Source organism: Chlorocebus sabaeus, chromosome X (genome assembly GCF_047675955.1).
Source record: "Chlorocebus sabaeus isolate Y175 chromosome X, mChlSab1.0.hap1, whole genome shotgun sequence".
In the NCBI taxonomy this organism is placed as follows: domain Eukaryota; kingdom Metazoa; phylum Chordata; class Mammalia; order Primates; family Cercopithecidae; genus Chlorocebus; species Chlorocebus sabaeus.
In genome coordinates, this window is record NC_132933.1 from 16,241,692 (window position 1) to 16,262,844 (window position 21,153).

A 21,153-nucleotide genomic window follows, 5' to 3' on the forward strand; every position below is an offset into this window, starting at 1 on the left:
GCTAGGAAAAGGAATTCCCTTCCCCCTTGCACTTCCCAGGTGAGGCGATGCCTTGCCCTGCTTCAGCTCTCGCTGGTTGGGCTGCACTCGCGGACCAGCGCCAACTGTCCGACACCACCCAGTGAGATGAACCCGGTACCTCAGTTGAAAACGCAGAAATCACCCGTCTTCCGTGTCGCTCACGCTGGGAGCTGGAGGCTGGAGCTCTTCCTCTTCGGCCATCTTCTAGATAAGCCAAGATAAATATCTGATTCCTACGTTAGATGACAGGGAGTTTTGCACAGAGTTGTGGTTAGTAATGGCTTTTTTCCTTCCTTTTCATTCATACATTGCTACATTCTTAATTCAGCGTCTTACATTTAGAGCTGGGTTTGAATCTTATGAAAATGCATACCTATTTTTGTAATACAGTCCAAGAGGAAAATAGGCTTTTATACATAGATATTCACGAAAGCACGTAATGGGTAAATCATGGGAACTTCATTTTTATGAGGTCAGCACTTAAGCCTCTTTGTGGTTATTGATCTAGAGAAGCTAGATACTCTAGCATTTCTAAAGGTTTAAGAGTGATGGTATCAGGGAGATTTACTATGGTGGTAAATTTTTATAAATTAGGATCTCATATTTAACATTACAATGAAGCAACTGAAAGAAAGTCTTTGGAATCATTCCCTTCCTTCCTTCCTTCCTTCCTTCCTTCCTTCCTTCCTTCCTTCCTTCCTTCCTTCCGTCCTTCCGTCCTTCCTTCCTTCCTTCCTTCCTTCCTTCCTTCCTTCCTTCTCTCTTTCTCCCTTTCTCCCTTTCTCTCTTTCTCACTGTCACCCAGATGTGAGTGCAGTGGCATGATCTTGGCTCACTGCAACCTCTGCCTCCCGGGTTCAAGTGATTCTTGTGCCTCAGCCTCCTGAGTAGCTGGGATTACAAGCGTGCACCATCACGCCTGGGTGATTTTTGTATTTTTAGTAAAGATGGGTTTCACCATGTTCGCCAGGCTACTCTTGAACTCCTGACCTCAAGTGATCTGCCCGCCTCGGCCTCCCAGTGTTGGGATTACAGGTGTGAGCCATCATGCCTGGCCTGGAATATTCCTGTTTCTATTTCCAGCTTTCTCTTAACCAAGGGAATAGAAGGATAGCTCTCCTATGACCTGGCCAGGAGTTTGAAATAATTCTGTGAAGGCATGGAGAAAATGTCTCTGCCTTCTACCAGAAGTCTTTGTCTCTTTGTCTACGTATGCAAGAAAAGATCTGTCTGCTCTTCTTCCCTTTTGATACCTATATCAGAAGTCAAGATTAACTCAGAAATCTCAAGGCAGTCCATAGCCCCAAAGTCAGGATGAAAAAGATTTGCCTCGAAACTACTATAGGAAAAAGTGAGTAAAGTGATTTGTGGGCCTGGATTGATTGAAAAGAGCAGGGGTCCCACAGTCCTTTGCCTGCTGTGATTCTTTCAATAGTTTCCATAGTTTACAGAACATGTTGATTTTTATGGCTTTAACCCTGAGATTTTTTAGATGGCATAAGCCTCAGATTCAAAAAGAGCTCTGATTCCTGATTGCTTTACTCAGACAGGCCTTTTAGCAGCTGTAATCTGGGTCCCAATCATCCGCAGGTGCAATGCATTGTTAGAATCTCACCTTCGGTGGGCCTTTCAAGCCTGCCTTCAACCCTCAAACAACAGCTTCTGGAGTAACCTGCTGTCTCCATGTGCACACGTCTTCCCCAGCACAGTTGCAGTGAATAAAGTTGAATTGTTGCTGGAATGACTGTTTGCCAGATGACACTGTTGAATGTGCTATAGTAGTCAAATGTCACATCTGGAAGGCCCAGTGCTCACAGCTGGGCTAAACGCCAGACACCAGCACCACACATTCATTCTACATGTATTTACTGAGTACCTGCTATGAGCCAGGGGTTGAAGCTCCAGTTTGTTATCTGACTGCCACTCTGCTTTCCAAGCTACCTATTGGTTTCCTTGATTTTGTCACCTTTTGGTCAATTAGAGAATTGATAGTAAGAATTCCAGGCAGTTTTCAGTCCCAGGGTTGTTGAGAGGATTACCACCAATGCAGAATGCCCCAGCTGCCCTAAAAATATAGACAGTAGAGTTAATGCACCCCAGTTGAAAGCATTATTATTTCAAAGTGCAGGGTGGGAGACTTGAGCTCTAGTCCTGGCTGTCATTGTGTTATCTTGGGCCTGGCCTTATGTTGGCCTCAATCTCCTCATCTGCTAAATGAGTGGAGTGGATTAGACAGTGTTTAAGGGCCCTTGCAGCTCTGACAGTCTTGGATTAGACTGTAAGCATTTGGAACGTGTTTAGCAATTCTAATTAGGCAATTTTGTAAACTAGTCTGTTTTGGTTCAGTTAAGTAAGGAAGAACACCTTTTCTTTTTTCCTTGGCGGAGAAAATTGGACAGTACTTCGTTCCTGTCACTATAAAACAACTAAATATTCAAAAGAACTAAAAACAATCATACGTAAACAGAAAGTTAAAATGACTGCACTATCTTAGCACACTTTCCTTCACTTGGTAAGAGTTCTATTTTAATCTGTCACTTCCAATATAATGGCAGCATGTTTTAGTCTATGTAGGCAAATTAGCTACAGTGATTTTGAAAGCACTTATGATTCTTATATGGCAATTGCAAATGCCCTAGGTAGAATCCAGTCAGGGCTGTCTCCGAGGACATTGGCTCTTAGTGAGCTTAAAGGCCCCACATGTTTAGTGGTGGCAACATGCCACAGGTGGCTCATGATGAATTCAATCATTTTTGAGCCCATGACAAAAAGAACTGTGACTTAGAGATTTATGGGTCCAGGAGCTCCTTTCTCTACCACAGAGAAGACCAATCACAGGAGTCCTGAGGCCAGTTTCCCATTGGTGCCTTTGTAAGGGGTGGTCTCTATGGAAACAAGGCCAGAGCATCTTACTTTTACCAATTTTGAAGTGCTGAGGCTACAGACCTTTGGTCATTCAAATTTGAAGCAACATGTTTAATGCATGAATTAGCATCATCCTTAAATCTGAGGCAGACAATTATAGTGTCTCTTCTCTCTTCCCCTCCTTTAGTCAACAAAAGCAGAACCAATTTCCTTTCATTTGTTCCTAAAATCTAAACTCCAGGCATTATTCTTATTTAAGTATGGCCTTCTTTCATGATACTCAATACAAGACTAATTGCTACTCTGGGATAAACATGAATTCGGATTCAGCTAACAATTATTGAGCAACTACTGTCTAGTAGTGTAACAGGCACTCACAAAGCAATGTATATACATTATACATTATTTAACTATATATATAAAATCTGAATTGCAATTTAATGAACACTGTTGGTATTTGGCACACAACAATTACTCCTTGAATATTTGTTGAATGAAGACATAAAAATAACATAAAATCACAGACTAACAAAATTGCAAGGGATTTTGGAGAGCATCCTGTCAAAGTCTTTATACAAGTGGAGAAATCGAATTTCCAAATGGAGAGTGATTTATTGAAGGCCATACTCACAGCTAGTTAGACCCAATTCTGTCTCAGGTGGATTCAGACCACTTTCCTCTCTGGAACACAGCTCACACTGCCTTATATGAAAGCTGGATAACAGAGCATCAAATCTCTGCTGTGTTATATTGCATTTGAAAACATTTTTCAGAGTGTTTTGTTGAATGTAGTATTTGGGATACCTCTCCATGAATGATTTAACAAGAAACGCCTCAAGAAATGTATTTATTTATTTAATTAATTATTTTATTTCTGAGACAGAATCTCACTCTGTCACCCAGGATGGAGTGCACTGGTGCGATCTCGGCTCACTGCAACCTCCCCCACCCCCCGCCCCCCAGGCTCAAGTGATTCTCCTGCCTTGGCCTCCCCAGTAGCTGGGATTACAGGCACAAATTACCACGCCCAGTTAATTGTTCTATTTTTAGTAGATACAGGGTTTCACCGTGTTGGCCAGGCTGGCCTGAAACTCCTGACCTCAGGTGATCCACCCACCTTGGCCTTCCAAAGTGCTGGGATTATAGGCATGAGCCACTGGACCAAGCCAAGAAATTTAAAAATATGTTTATTTATACTTATATGCGAAGACAAAAATATATTGACTAAAAGAACTAAAGGAATTAGCAAGAGTGAGGCCTGGCTGGGGATGAGGGGGGGCAAGAGAAGGCAGCAGCTTGGCGGGGTCGAAGTGATTTTGTCAGTAGTCCTATGCATCATCAAATACAGGGTGGCTGAATCACATCAATGGGATTCACGAAAAGCCAAGGTATGAACCAGAACACCAGTTTATTAATTCACGAAGGGAAACATATGTCTGTTGGTCAGCAACTCTCTAGAAAATTCAAGATAGAAGGATTAACTATAATCAAAATGTTCCACAGTGAACATGAAACCAGAAGAGGACAACTTAGTTGGCTGATTGGAATGACTTATGTCTTTGAGCCTGCTGCACCCTTCTCCACTTCAGGGGCATGCCAGTTAAAGGAGACATGTTACTTATGTCCTCTGGTCTAGGCAACTTCAACTTCTTTCTTGACTCTGAACACTGCTGAAGACACGCTGTTGAATTCTTCCTCAAAGTCTCTACTAGTTGTAGACTGCAAATGAGCTGTTCTCTTCTTTCTGTTAGCATTATTATTATTAATTTTTAGAAAGAGTACAATATATCTGTGTCAATGTCAGCTTTTTTTCCATAACCATACAAGCTCTTAGAATGACTTATTGCTTCCATTATATATATGTGTGTGTGTGTGTATATAAAATAACTCTCTGAAAGAAACTTTTCCCCCAAAATTTTCAGGCACGTTGCTTCATCCCTATGCTCTGAAAAGCAAGTCTCCACTATGAAAGCAAGTCTGATAGACATGTATAACTGCGTACAGAAGTATAACAGAATGATGCTCCCCATCTCTCCTTTAATGACTGTGGAGGGTAAAAGGGAGAGAGGGAGTAAGAAAGATAAAAACTGATTTGGGGATTGGGATTTGGAAAAGGTAGAAGATTTAGGAATAGGATAGAGGAAAAGGAGTAGTGTATTTGATGAGTTTTAGCCTCTCAGCTACTCCTGTGTTCTTTCTTCATGAATGTGGTACTGGTCTTGTGATAGAGTAGACCAAAGATCCTGTACTGTATACAGAACTAATAAACATTGATGTTCTGGTTGGAGAAGCAAAGAAGATCGGGAAGATGGAATGCTGCTAAGGAGGGAAAATCAGATGAGTTAGTTGCCATAGTGGAGAACCATAGTATCTGAGGGACAGAGTGGAGCATTTCACTTCACAATTTTGTCAAGGGCTGGGCCCTTAGAAATGGCTATAATTTCCTAGCACATTATATTCCTCTAGTGATTCCATTTTCTAATCAATTTGCTCAGGTAAAACATGAAATTTTCCCTGTAAAGAGAAAAAGCAATAATCATAGAATGTATATATTCAAATATAATGAGATGGGAAAGTGATTAGTGAGAGGCCCTGTTAATTTTCAGTGCCAATCAATTAACCTTGGAAATCCATCTTTCATTAAGTGAGCTTTGTTTTTTCCTTAATCCAGTTGACATACCGGGATACCTTGGTATATATTCCATATTTGCCTTTCATTGCACACTCTTCACCCCAGCTAATAATTCCAGTTAAGAAACTGGTCCCTTCCACTTCAGTAACATGGGGTCCCCCACTATCTCCTTGACATGAATCTCTACCTCCTTCATGGAAGCCAGCACAGAACATGTTGTTATAGATGGTGAACTTTGTAGATCGAAGACATGTGGCTCGGTCAACAAGTGGAACTCTAAGGTACTGAAGAACTGAAGCTGATCTTCCTTTGTTGAAGACTCTTCCCCAGCCACTCACATAGCCAGATCCAAATTTGAGGAAGATGTTCGTGTATTCCTTGTCAGCAATGCAAATAGGTGTAACATAGCTGTTTAGCACTAAGGGTTCATCCAGTTCCAGAAGGGCAATGTCATGGTTGTACTTATTAATAGTTGCATTGTAGTTGTGATGAGGAATAATTCGAATCACATTTCGCTTTTGCTCTGTATGTTCTGTCTCCTCAATGTTATGTTCACCTATTAAAAATAAATTTCATTTTAAGTCACAAACAGTATTTCACATACACAGATTTTCTAAGGGTCTACTCGGGATCACTGACCTAATTGACAATGTCAGAGATCTCATTCTTCTTTTGTGATAATTTTGGTTAAATGTAATGAGAGCCAATGCATATTTTTCAGACCAAAAAGCCATTCAGTACTATCATAGAGATGGTTCTGTTCACTCATGCTATTATAAGCTTTTCATTGATGATAATGAAACCACTAGTCATGAATTATCCTAGATTTTCCAAATTTCAAGTATTCTGACCCCTTTTTTGAGCACAAATTCATTTGGCCATTAATTCAAATGTTTGTTTTCTAAGAACCTGCTACAGGTTGTGCCAAGCACCAGAGACAAAAGGATCAGTGACATGATACTGGTTTTTGGGAAGACTTTCTGGTAGGGAAATGACTACATCAATAACTAATTGCACCTCACTGAAAGGAGTGATAATATGGGTACATCAAAAGAACTACGGAGGGTTGGAGGATGGTGCAACTTGGGTTCTGAAATTATGACCCTTCTGCCTTTAGCCCAACTTATTCAGCAACAATTTTATTAGACTTTAGTAAAATATGGTGTACAAATCATATTAAAGAGCTAGTGGTGCTGCAGATTATTATTCTTTATTTACCTGCGACAACTGTAATTTTAGCATCAGTTTCAACACAGTGGGCAGCAGTTACAACCCATTTTTCATTAACGATAGAGCCTCCACAGAATGCATCAACTTTACCATTCAAAACGACCTGTGAAAACAAAATTAAGACTCTTACTGCATAATATATTTGATCTAGAAAAAAAAAATATGCGTGCTGGTTACAGGAATAGGCAAAATATTGGCTTCTAGGTACTGGCAGAAATGGAGTTTCTGGAAATGTGAGCTTTGCAGATGAATTAGTGTTTCCGGTGCATAAACAAAAAAGCCATTTATGTAACTGCATTGAAAGCAACACATAGAGACAAGGAAGCTTAAGCTGAGGCAAATCTGAGGAATGGCTTCTTTTGGTGATTTGAGGTTCTTGGATTTTTTTTCCCCATGAGTCAGTTTCTCTGATGGCAAAATTTGCTTCATGGGGATACAGCAGGTACAGTAGGAAACACACTGACTTGACTCCTTGAGATTAATAGTTATTAGGGTGTTCCCTGTGCCTACATGATGAAATTGTTTTGCTACATGTTACTTGAAAAAGAAAAACTACTGATTTTTCTAGGAGGTCTTTTCAAACCCTTTCCAAACTGGAATATTATGAAACAAGACCTAAGGCCTCCATAAGGACTGTGCTTATAGCCATGCAGGCAGTGAGGAATAGCAGGGCTCATTCATTCTTTCCACTCTCTCTTAACCATACTCTACTCCCCTCTGGCTGGATGGTAAGCTGCCTTTGTCCTAAAATATCAACTTAGCTGTGGTTGAATTTTGGGCAAAGTGGACAAAGGAGTGATGCATTGAGCCTGAGTATTGTTAGATAAGAGGCCAGTCCATCATTTCAACTGGATATTCGTTGCATAATTACAGTGGACAGTGAATATTTTCTCCATCTCAATGTCTAGATCGACTTGGAGGATTTCAGTTCCAGTTGTAAGCAAGTGCCTTGATCCACCTTTACAGGAAGAAAGCTGGGAAGTGTGAACACTAGAGGGCACACTCAACATTTGGTAAATCCTTTTCAGGCGCTGACTAGTTCTGAACGACTGCCCTTGTATTAAAGTGCACGCAGTCTTAGGCATAAACCCATTCATAAACAAGGGAAAGGAGGTGGTCCATCACTTTAAGTGGATATCAGATGGTCCTTGGGGCATGTTCTTTTTGTCCTGAATTTAATTTACAGAACGCCTACTGTGTCCTGGACACTGAAGCACTAGCCTCCTACCTGGAGACCTAAGGGCTGAGTCATTAAAGGGCTCTGACTTCCTTTTTCATACTCTGGCTCTCCTGCTCTTATCTTTTTTTTTTTTTTTTTTTTTTTTTTTTTTTTTTAAAGACGGAGTCTCGTTCTGTCACCAGGCTGGAGTGCAGTGATGAGATCTCAGCTTACTGCAACCTCTGCCTCCCAGGTTCAAGCAATTCTCCTGCCTCAGTCTCCCGAGTAGCTGGGACTACAGGTGCATGCCACCACGCCCAGTTAATTTTTGTATTTTTAGTAGAGACGGGGTTTCACCATGTTGGCCAAGATGGTCTCGATCTCTTGACTTCGTGATTCGCCCGCCTTGGCCTCCCAAAGCGCTGGGAGGCATGAGCCACTGTGCCTGGCCATCTCCCTCTTCTCCTAGCTGTTGCTTTTTATTCTGAAATGTTGTAAAAATACAGAAAAAACTACATAATATAAAAAACATCAGTGTGCATACAACCCAGACTTAACAATTTTCCTAATTTTTTTGAACATTTATTTGAGGGTTTACTTTGGGTTAATCATTGTGGGGTTTATAGACATTTAATACAACATAATATCCTTATGATGTGATATTAATATATTTATAGATGCATGAACTAAAGTTTAGAGAGAAACGCTAACTCCCCTGAGGTCAGTTGGTAAAGCTAGGAAGCAAACTCAAGTCTGCCCGGCTCCAGAATTTGTGCTCCTAAGCACCCAATTTCAGTCCAGGCATGGTCTGTGGACCAGTTGCAGTAGAATCATCTGAGGGCTAATCATCCTTATAAAATCATCCTTATAAAATGCAGATCTGGGGGCTAATCCAAGCTTAATTTACCAGAATATTTGGTGGGTGGGACTGGGTAAAATGAAGCCCTCCAGAATATTCTTTACATAATTAAGTTTGAGACCTGGTATATATCTACTGAATCAGAATTTCCAAGACTTGATAATCTTTATGTTTTAAAAGTCCTCACTCCAAGCAGGAATGGCTACATACTTTGTGGGGCTCAGTGAGAAATAAAAATGTGGCGCTCCTTGTTCAAAAGCTAGGAAGAAAGGTGCCATTGAAGATACTAAAATACAAAACTTTTTTCTTTCCTCTGTAGTCTCTTTTGCAACCCACCATGTTACATTTTTTAAATTCACCATTTAATATTTTGCTCCCTCTAGCATGGGGATATTTGCTGGGGCAGTGCAGACCCTAAAAGGTATCCAGGAAGTGCACCCTACAATTTAACACCCACATGTCCTTAGGATCCCCTGCCTGCCAGCCACAGGATGCTGGATCCCAGCAGGGGAGGGCGTGTTAATCTTCCCTTGTCACTGGCCTACTGTGCCAATCAAGGTGGAGACGTGATTCCCAAGGGACTCAACTTTCCTGCCAGGATGTGTTCCATGCCTGAAATGGAGGTGGACAAGGGGTGTGCCCCCACCTTTCACCCTCCAAATGTGCTGTGGCACATTCTTGGTCCAGAGATGCCACATGGCCAAGCAACCTTCCAAGACAGCATAGGGCATGTGCACCTGACCAACCTTAACTCTCCCTGTACCTATGCCCATGTCCCCACCGGGGGAGAGGAGTGGCAGTGGTAGCTGGGTAGGGATGAGGAGGGAGAGTATGTCTGGGCACCATGGGGTGGCAGTGGTCATTGGGCAGGTGTTTGGAGGGAGAGCCAGGGCTGGCTAAGGCACCAGGTGGTAGGGGAGTGGGGGGTCGAGCAATCACCCTGGGAGGTGGTGAGAAGTGGGGTTGCAGGGTTTCAGGTCCCTAGGTAGCCCATGCTCTGGCTGGCTCATCAGACTTCAGTTACAAAACAAAAATGCAAAGCAGTAAACCCCAGACGCATGATCTGTCTGAGTGCAAAGCCCTGTGTAAGTACGCTGGTCATAAGACCATGTGTCTGGCTGTAACTCCAATTGATTTTCAGCATCAATAAAACTTGGCCAACACTGTTATATACTGGTCATGATAGTTACAACTGAACATATCTGTTTAAGCAATTGGAATTAAGAATTAACATGCAATGATATCATGGTGCTTCTCCTCTGGCTAGTGTATTAGTGGGGAAATTGAACATCTCTCAGTCCAGTAGGCTAGTTAGGCCAGGATGAATGACATCCACAGCCCCTGGGCAGAGAGATTATGATGTAGCTGACAAAGACTTGTTTCCTGGAGCTTCTACTACTTTCTGGTGGATGGCTAAGAAATACGGTTGTGTTCTTTTAAGTCTGAAGAGCATTATTTTTGCCAACCCCTGACCAAACATCCTTGCCAAGGAAAAGGCCTAAAATATATTTGCATTTAAAGATATTACAAACTACTTGGTTTTGGAATGTTTGGTCATTCAGGATCATAGCTATGAAAATATTAGCTATTTGGGGTATGAGATGTCTGCTCGGTCAAGGAAAAGTTCTTTTTAAGAACTTTTTAAGACATCATTTTGGGGAATAATGGGGAAAATGGGAAGGCATATGCTCTGAGTAAGGCATCTGAGTTATAATCTGTCAAACATTTTTGTTAGTCATAGTCTAATGGGAGCCTGTTTTCCCTCTTTCAGACACACATATATACACACACCAACCACACACATGCTTCTACAAAATACACATTCACATCTGAATCTGTGCTCTTCATTGATGATGCCAGCCCAGAACAACAGCTCTTACCCTTTTGTTCTCTTCCTGACCTTTAACTCCATCGTAACCATTCCCTGTGATTTCAGCAAAACCATTATTCTCCCTACCTACCCACCCAAGCTTTACAATAAAGAGTGTTTGCTCTCACTCATATACAAAGCAAATTCATTTGTCTGTGATGTACAGCTTGCTATGCCCACAGATGTGGCTTGCCTAGTCCTTTGCTTTAGGTCATTTGGCTGGGAACAGATGGGATGCTCACTTTGGTTTTTAATGGTTAACTAGTCATTGAAGTGCATTTCATCAAATAATCTTAGAGGATAATTGTTTAAATGTCTGTCCAGATTAGCTTTGTAGAGCCAGGTGAGGTTACATATGTCACGTTCTTATTTCTCTTAATTGAATTTTTATCATCTGAGATAGGAATAATAGAGGGCTACCTTTTTCAAGTGAAGATATTGCTATAGTCTTAAGACCTTAGTGCAACATCCTGGCCCCTAAGGAAAAACAAGTTCTGATTCATACATATAATAACTTTGCATGCTATCTGCCACTGGGATGTGTCCTAATCCAACAGAAAGGATTGAATCTCTGTAGCTAGCTGTACAGGGTAGCTTCAGACCAAAGCTGAGGGAAGTGGAGACAGGGGAAACTGCTAAGACATTTTAAAGATTTTTTTTTAGGTCAAAAATAGAATAAGAAATAGACCGTTTCCCTGGACATTTTCTGTAGGTTCATACGGTTAACCATCGGTAAATGCATATGCTACAACTTAATATGAGCATAAGGAAAGCTTAATCACTTGGCTTCCATTGTATTCTTTTTTTTTTAATCTGATAGAATCATCTTCAAATTGTTAAATATTTGAAGACTGTATGCCACACACCGAACTGAGGCCTATGGTAAAACAGAAAATGGAAAAACCAGGTACTTCATATAAAGGTCCAAATAGTTCTTTGGAAACGTGGCAGGGATTTTGGGGGCCAGTTTGCACATGCCTAGAATTGTCGGCTGGCAGGGTCATGGCCATGGGATCCAAACCAAATTAAACCTTTTTGCTTCTTCAAATCTCTCGCTTTTGAGTTGTTGATGAAAGCTATCTAGTAATACAGGCGTTACAGTTTCCCTTTTTTCACTAATGTTCAAAGGCTTTCATTTTTTCCCTACGTAGCGGTATGCAATTCAAGATTTGTTTTAGCTTACTACACCTCTAGACATATACTTACTCTAAAAAAAACTCATTTCTGTTCCTGTGTAGTGCCTTTAACCCTCTAGCTTCCTCTTTCTACTCCTGAAGTATTTCTTCAGAGACCCTGCTTCCTTTCCCGAGTTCTCAAGGAGCTCTGAGCCCATCGCTGGGCATCTGGAGGGAAACTGAAGTACCTCCTTCCATTGGCCTCACGCGGTTCCTATCTTAGACCTTCTAATCTCGCGCGACTTTAGAAGTTGGCCCGCCCGCCAGTGCCTTTGGCTTTAGGAGGTAGTAAAGAGAATGGGGCCGGCAGCGCCGTTCCGGAACCGTAGGGGGGGGCTCCTGGGAAGCTACCGTCGCGAGCAAGGCGCGGCTGCGTTGGCCCTTGGCTCCAGCCTGGCAAGCTGAGGTGAAAGCCCTGGAATAAGGTAAGAAAGGAGCGCGACCGCAGACGGGATACGTGCTAGGTGAACATGGCTCTGTAGGGTCTCAAAGCCGGACAGGATCCCAGCGGTCCCTTAGCCTGCTCTGATCTCTCGCCAGGTGAACAAATGACCTCTCCCTGAATGGGGCTATCCAGCCGCTGCTGTCCCCAGTGACAGAACAGCTCTTTAAGTCAACAATTCCGACAAACATTTGTTCAATCAACATTTGCTCCTAACGCGGCCCAACCTACGCAACCAACCAACAGTGGTTGTTGGTTGAGAAGGGCTTTCTTAATGGAGGTCAGAATCTTCCTGCCCGCTTGCAACTTTCACCCTTAAGTCCACAAAGAAGTTGTCTTCCCCTTTCCCTTGTGGCTCTTGCAAACAGCTCACCTTTTCTTTAACAGACTAAACATTTCTAGTTTGTTCAATCTGTTCGTTACTCCAGATGAAAGTGAACTATATTGTTCTTTGTGAGATTTCTTCACCAAGTGATCGCTTTATTTCTCACCCTGGCTAATTTGAAAGATAAAAGAAACCACTCTGAAGAGAAAGGTTCTTATGAAGCATCAGCATTTTGAAACACTCTTTTCTAGGTGACACTGCTAAATAGTATTTCATATTTCAAAGCTAGATATATAATGTTTTCACCACTGAAGCCCCAGCTGTTGCTTGCTTTCTCTTGATGCCTTAGTCACAGCAGGTTTGCTGCAGTCTGACCTGCAATCAAATCTAGTATTTCCTCCTGCAGATTAACCATGACATGGTGGAGGTGGCCCATCCACAAATGAGGAGAGATTCTGGTTTGTTTCATTTTGTCTAGAAATGACTTTTATACACTCAATTTATCTCGTATTTTTGAAAACCAGTAACCTTTCATAAGGAACTAGATGGAGGTGGTGTGGAGGAAGCAATGCAGAAGTATGACGGGGTCTTTCACAACTATTCTGGAAAGTAGCTCAGCTTCTTGCCTTTGGAAGAGAATAAAAGTTAGTGCTTTGAATCTGTCCAGGTCAGTAATCTTAGTTCATATGGGTGAAATAGGGAGTGAACATATGTGCACGTGCATGTGTGCACATGCATGTATGAGTGGTCTTGAACATTCCAAATGATCTTAGCTAGGCTTGAGAGCAAAAAGACAACAGGGACAATAACTAAGTGTGCAGTGAGAAGGTCATGACATAATTTGAAATGATGTGTATCATTTATATCTTCTCCCTCCCAGAACAACCACAACCACCATTTCATAGTCTTTTCTGCTTGAAAAGAAAATAAAGTGTCTGCTTGAGTTACTAAACTTTCTTTCAGGAAAGATCTGCATTGTTAACACATTGGCAAACATCTGGTTTAAAGAGGGTGGGTGAGAAAGTGAAATTATGTGACTGAACTGAGCCTTTATACCCTGTTCCCCTTTTTAGTTCTGATTTAAATGTATTTGCCATTTCATTTCTGGAATGACAAGGAGACAATGCTAAACTCACAAAGCATACATTTTTTTTTTTTAATCTTGGACTTTTAAAAACGGAAGTTATCTTCTTAGCTAATATATTTTCCGGGGTTCTTGGGTCCCCCACGGTAAGCACTGTTCTATGTCTCAAAAACCCAAGGAAGATAATTGTCATAAAGTAGGATCTTTTTTTGTAACCATGTTATCCATGGAAGTTGGACACATAATGAATGAAAATACATGAGAACGCAAATGACAAAATTAGAGAGAATTAGATACATGGATATTAAATACATTGAAGGCATAATAAGAGTGCTTGCACTCAAGAGGGGTTGTTCCAGGAAAGGTTCATAAAGAAGGTCAATATTACGGAATTGTGAAGAAGAGCAAAGATATGGATGAGTGAAGGAAGGGGTTATGGTGGGTAAGGGAAGCAGCCCTCATAGGATGCATTTAAGTAGAAACAGAGGAGGTAAAAAGGAACGTACAGTGTCCCATTTATGGGCTATAAGATCAGGTCCAGCAAATATTGTCTTTTTAAAAAGCAAAGGTAAAAGAAAGGGAAAACCTTGCTTGTGATGTTCTGCCACTCTTTGATACCATTCTCCACAATGCTTGTGCAATTATACCTACTGCCCCGTCCCCAGGTATATGTGTAATACTTTACATCCATTATGTTGGAAAATGGCAGGCATTCTCAAGAATCCTGAATAGATACACAGCTAGTCCCAGAAAAATTCCAGTGCTGTTAAAACTCAGGACATTTACCTGATTCTGGCTTAAATTGTTACCAGTTTGATCATTGCAGTCTTTAAAATTATCAGTCTCTAATGGCAGAGATTCAAACCTCAGTAGAGAAATCCGTGAAATTACTACCAAATCATGACTGTGGCAACTAGGGAGTTTTAAGTTAGACTAAACGATTATAAGTGCTATCCAATAGAAATTTCCGCAGTAATACCATGTTCTATCTCCACTTGCACTCTGCAATACAGTAGTTAGTACCCACATGTGGCTTTTATGCACTTAAAATTTGGCAGGTGCAATTGAGGAACTGAATTTTTAATTTCACTTAATTGTAGGTAATTTAAATTTAAATAGCCATATATGGCTAGTGGTTACCTATTGGACAGCACAACTTTATATAAGGACCATCCTGGCTTCCTGCCTGGGGAGGGGGGCCAAAGAGGTGGGTTATTCCTTCTCACAGATGGAATCTCTTAGGCTTTAGCTGTAGGCTAAGTTACAACCCAGATTTTGCTACAAATGTAGCTCGTGGTTGTTAAATGAAAAATGTGCATAGGTAATTCTACATATGTAGGTTGTTTGCAGACCACACTTGGAGAAATGTCTGCAGAGCACACTGGAAGGACTAGGTAAAAGAAGTCCATTATTTGGTGTTTTGAACCCTGGCTTCTGTAACAAGTTCATTTCCTTTGGGCCAGTGTTTTTGTTTTTCCGTTTTTTTGAGATAGGGTCTTACTCTGTCACCCAGGCTGAAGTGCTGTGGTGTGATCATGTTTGACTGCAGCCTCAACTTTCCAGGATCAGGTGATTCTCCCACTTCAGCCTCCTGAATAGCTGGGAGCACAGGTGGGAGTCATCACACCTACCTAATTTTTACATATATTTTTTTATAGAGATAGAGTTTCACCATGGTGCCCAGGCTGGTCTCAAACTCCTGGGCTTAAGCGATTCTCCCGTCTCAGTCTCCCAAAGTTCTGGGATTACTGGCATAAGCCACTGCACCTGGCCTAGTTTTCGAACTATAAAGTGCATCAAAATCACCTGTAGTGCTTGTTTGCACACAGATTGCTGGGCCCCACCCCCTAGATATTCTGATTTGGTAGGTCTAGGGTGGGGGTAGGAGAATTTGCATTTCCATATTCCCAGGTGATTCTGATGCTACCACGAGAACTATAGCTGTAGACCAAGACACTCTCTGACGCTGTTTCTTGGAACCTAGTTCTTGCCTTAATCCTTCCTCCTTGAGTCCCTTTCTTTACCCCCTTTTAAATAATCAAATTTTTCTTGGCCTAAAGACTTTCCAACTCTCACCAGTTTTTGCAAGGGCTGAGGCTGAAGTACCCTGTGACCTTTCTTCCAGATTTCATGTCGTTGACCAGTTGCCTGTCTGGAATCATGCTATGCATTTCCTTAATGCCAAATTCTTCCTGACCTGTAGAGTAGCTGATTTGGGCCTCTCTTTCACCAGCTGCTCATCCCTGGCGGCTTTCTCACATTGGTTAGTGCTGAAACTTACCTAAATACTTCTCACATCCCAATAGGGCTGTCTAATAAAATAATCTCAGTCTCCCACTTGGCCTGTGTCTTGCCAGCTGAGTTCCAGTTTTGACACACCATCAGTATAAAGTACCTGCCAAGGGAATTGACCTGGTTTGGCATCTTCTCCACCAACAACCCGAGTGAAGTCATTAAATGATTGGGTGCTTTGAGTGATGTTATCCAAAATGGTTTCAGCTTCAGTAGAATTTACATATTCCACATCAGGAAAAACAGTCTCAGCACGGGTGAGCGTAGAAGTTTGTGAAACAGAAACTCTTCCACATGGAAATGGCACTAGAAAAACAGAAGAAAAATTAGTAATCTGATATTTCTCATTGGCAAATGGAACATGTATTACAAAAATTGAGATTGAGGCCCATCCTTGTCACTTCTGAGAAGCAGGCCTATCAGTATTTAAAAAAATCTAATCAGTGAATAGAATCTCAAGCTAAAAGGCTGATTGCATTATTTTCATGGACAGTTTTCAAATCCTTCATGAAAAGAACACTTGGCTCTGGAATTCATCATCTTTACGGAAATAGAATAGGTGTTCCAGAATCAAATTTGGTAAGACTTTTATAGAGTCTAATGACTTTCTGTTTAGTTTCTTTACTAAAAGTCTTACTCCCAGTTGCCATCCCTGAATGGAAGTCTGATGATTGACGCTTTGTAACTTTAACTTTCTAATTTGGTAAATGGGACTTCTGCTGCTTATCATTAAGAAGGTTTCTTTTGCAGACTAAAATGCCTTCTAGATTCCAAGGTGCATTTTACATATTTTCTGGGGAGAGATCATTGTGATTCAATTACCTGGGTTTCAAATATTAGCCAAAGAGATTGCTAATGTAATTATCACAGTCATATTCACCAGCACCTGCCCACCATTTTTCCTTGGGTTCGTTTATTTTCTGAAGAAAAATAATGTATTGATACACTGGGGACTACCAGAATGGGAATTTGTAGTCAAACAAAGTCACTTCAGATTTCATTTTCATTTCTCACTTTCCTTCAAGCCACATTCCTTGTAACAGACATTTCTATAGCAACCAGCTGCGACAAAGTATCGTGAAGACAGCAAGTGGTTGAGAAACCAGGAAATTAGTTCAAAATACTTATGTATAAATGTACACGATCAACAATGGCTACAGAAAAGGGACCATTATCGTTGAAAAGGCAGAAAAGCTTATTTTAAGTTTGGCCTACTTGTTCTGCTAAAGCTAAGGCTATATTCAAATATAACACTTAATAGTTGGAGGTGGTTCTCAATTCTGTTTCTCTTTTATAGCATAGAAGAGCTTGTAAGGGTTTAGCTACTATGCCATCTGTCTATACTGGAAGTTAGGTTTTTAAGGTTAAAATATACACACACAGACACACACCCACACACATATTCATGCTCCTCTCAAGGTAGACTAGCTTTGAGACAGCATATGTGAAGAACCAGGCAGAAGGACAAGTGGGCAGGCCCCGAAGCCTTAGAGATTCTTCATTTTAGTTGCAGGATATATATTCCTGCCTTCTGGTTTATTGGGAATAGGCCTCCAAATCTGGCCATAAACTGGCCCCAAAACTGGCCATAAACAAAATCTCTGCAGCACTGTGACATGCTCGTGATGGCCTTGACGCCCACGCTGGAAGGTTGTAGGTTTACCAGAATGACAGCAAGGAACACCTGGCCCACCCAGGGTGGAAAACTACTGAAAGGTGTTCTTAAACCACAAACAATAGCATGAGTGATCTGTGCCTTAAAGACACATTTTTGCTGCAGTTAACTAGCCAGACCCATCCCTTTATTTCCCATAAGGAATAGTTTTAGTAAGTCTTATGACCAACTTGCTGTCAATAAATATGCGGGTAGATCTCTGTTCAGGGCTCGTAACTCTGAAGGCTGTGAGACCCCTGATTTCCCACTCCATACTCTATTTCTGTGTGCGTGTCTTTAATTCCTCTAGTGCCACTGGGTTAGGGTCTCCCCGACCAAGCTGGTCTCGCACTGGTTCTTTCTTTAATTTCCTCTGCCTGGTATAGTGCTGAGATAGGTACTGGAACCAGTTACAGAGAAATGGTGCACGATTTAATGTACCAATTTAATAAGCTATTAGGCTTTAGAAATGCAAAAGAAATTATATCTAGTTTGCTTCAAAAAAAGCCCCTCATTTATCAAATATAATTGACCCTGAAGAGCCTAAATTTTTCAAAACATAAAAGTGTCTACTGCTTTCATCTTTAGATAAGAGCCATACGAACATGGAGTGTTCTGAATACACTAATCAGCTGTTAAAATGGTGGCATGGATGATATGACTGGGAAACATTGCTTTGTTCACAGCCATATAGATTGTGCTGACCAGCCTAGCAGAACTTAAAACAGTTCATTGCCGGAATCATTCTGACACCAAGTGTGTAAACTCAGCTTCAGACCCAACAATAAAAAATCACTTTCTCAGAGTAAACTAGCCAGCCCAGATGGAATCGTGCTTCAGACTTACTGTCCTTGTACTAGAAGCCTATCCACTCAATTATTTGTGTCTATTTTATGATATAGTATTACTACATTGATTTGACTTGATGAATTACAAATATATATGCAGAAATCACACAGATTAATTGCTTTGTGATATAAATGTTAGAGAAAAAATTGGACAAATTGGACACAGAAAAGAATTCAGGTTGTAGATGATTACATAGTTTAAAATATGATGCAATCTAGAAAATTAATTGGTCTAATTCAAGCTACTGATCTTTTCTATGATTTCAAAAGGAAGCAGATTCAAGTAGGAATTAAAATTATGTAGGTTTGTTAAAATGTTGAAGGCTCAGATACAGATTTTCTTTAAAAACTCTTATTTGGATTATGACCTGCTGGTTCACAGGACTTCTGGTTCTCTGCAAGTCGATATCCCTCGGTACAGGAGCAAACCACCTTGTTATCAGCAGTATTTTTACAAAACTGCTTGCATCTGCCATTCTTAATGTTACATGTTACATCTAAAAGAAGCAAAATAGACAGTAACAGCATAATTTAACACGCATTTCTAAAAAGTACATGGAAATATTGACTCGTGTATGGGTCAAATATATGTTGGGGGCATTCATGTTGCCCCCAATGTACATTGGGGAGAGAAATTTTGGAGCCTTGAACTAAGAGTGGAAAGAAAGGTAAAATAAACTTCTCAATAAGGCATAAAAATGGTGGTAGCACTATAATGGATTGGTTTAAAACTAACTGTTTGGATATTCTACTTTCACTAAATCATGGACTACAGGTTTAAAAACCCTATTTATTAATGTATAACATACATTCAAAAAATACACAAAATTTTAGTATAAGTTTTCACGAAGTAAATGAGCCTATTTAAACACTAAACTGACCAATACATAGCACATTATCAATACCCCAGAAGATGCCCCCTCCCAATCATTCCGCCCTTTTTCCTTTTTATAGGTTACCATCACCTGGACTTCTAACACAGTAAACAGTTCTTGCCAGCTCTTGAACTATAAACAGAAGTTCACAATATGTACTCGTCTGCGTCTTTCATTTAACATTTTGTCTATGAGATTAATCCATGTTTTGTGTAGCAGTATACATTGCTGTGTAGTATTCCATTGTATTACTATTACAGCTTTTATTTATTCGTTCTACTGTTAATGGATATTTGGTTTGTTTCCAGTTTTTGGCTGTTAGGTATAATAGTGTAATGAACATTCTTGTATGTATCTTTTGGTGACATAAACATGCCTTTTTACTGGCTTATAATTATGAGTGAAATTACTGGATCAGATGTTCAGATCTAGTAGATACTGCCAAGCAATTTTCTAAAATGATTGTACGAACTTAAATTCCCACCATCACTGTATGGGGTTCAGTTATTAGGTGTCTGTATTGCAGATATCTTGTCTCAGCCTGTGACTGGTCTTTTCAGTCGAGGTAGTGTCTTTTGCTGAACAGGAGTTCTTAGTTTTAATATAGTCCAGTTTATCAATCTTTTCCTTTATGGTGATCACTTTTTGTATTTTAAGAAATTTTTACTTTCTGCAAGTTATGAATATAAAATGTTATTGTTTTATACTTCATGCCATATGAATATCTAATTGACCTATCACTTTTTATTGAAAACATCAACAATTCCCTTCTCTACTGCACTGGCACCTCTATCATAAATCAAGCCTCTATATAAGTACAGGTGTGCTTCTGAGCACTCTATTGTGTTTCACTCATCTATTTGTCTATCCTTGTGTCAGTACCACACTGTCTTAATAAATGTAACTTGATAATAAGTCTTGACATCTAGTAGTGTAAGTAGTACAAGTTTATTCTTCCTCAAAACTGTCTTGGCTATACTTGGGTCTTTGTATTTCCATATGCATTTTAGAATTAGCTTATGAATCCTGCCCGACCTCCCCCCACCAAAAAAAGCCTGCTGGGCACTTTGGTATTGCATTGAATCCATTAGTAAATATTTGATATATATACTATATTGTATCCTTTAATTGATGAACATTGCCTATTCATTTATTTATTTAGGTTTGCCTTAATTTTTCTCAATAGTGTCTCATAATTTTTTATGTAGAGTTCTTGCACATCTTTCTCACATTTATTACTAAGCATCTAATTTTTAATGCTTTTATAAAATCATTTTTGAATCATTGCTGGTATATAGACATGCAATTGATATTTGTATGTTGACTCTGTATCCAGTAACCTTTCTATACTTATTTATTTTAATTGTTTAGATGCTTTGGGTTTTCTATATGTACAAGCATTTTTTCTGAAAGTTACAGTTTTACTAATTTTTTTTCAGTGAACACAAAAAGCAACAGCAATTCTGTAATCTCATGTAGATACTGCCTTTCTGAATTGAAGTGTAATTTCTATTGCTTAGTTATTCTAGAAATTGCTTGGCGTCCCAAGTTAGACTGTTTAACAGGTTACCTATAAAAGTAAAACCTGGAAGTCTTTAGAAATTACAGTGTTAGGATAGCAGACATGGAATCAACCTAAATGCCCATCAATGGCAGACTGGATAAAGAAAATGTGGTTCATATATACCATGGAATATTATGCAGCCATAGAAAAGAACGAGATTATGTCTTTTGTGGGAATATGAATGGAGCTGGAGGCTATCATCCTTAGCAAACTAGCATAGGAACAAAAATCAAATACTGCATGTTCTCACTTGTAAGT

General features: G+C 40.2%; 1 protein-coding gene across 2 annotated transcripts in view; it reads right to left on the minus strand.

Moving 5' to 3' along the window:
- Positions 1-5,526: 5,526 nt before the first annotated feature.
- Positions 5,527-21,153, minus strand: part of F9 (coagulation factor IX) — a 31,412-nt gene continuing 15,785 nt past the window's right edge. For both annotated transcript variants that reach the window (XM_037988872.2, XM_007992840.3), the window contains 4 exons: positions 18,825-18,953; positions 16,058-16,260; positions 6,737-6,851; positions 5,527-6,074 (listed from right to left, as the gene is read on the minus strand). In XM_037988872.2, coding sequence (XP_037844800.1) covers positions 5,527-6,074; positions 6,737-6,851; positions 16,058-16,260; positions 18,825-18,953 — 995 coding nt within the window. The remainder of the gene's footprint in view (positions 6,075-6,736; positions 6,852-16,057; positions 16,261-18,824; positions 18,954-21,153) is intronic.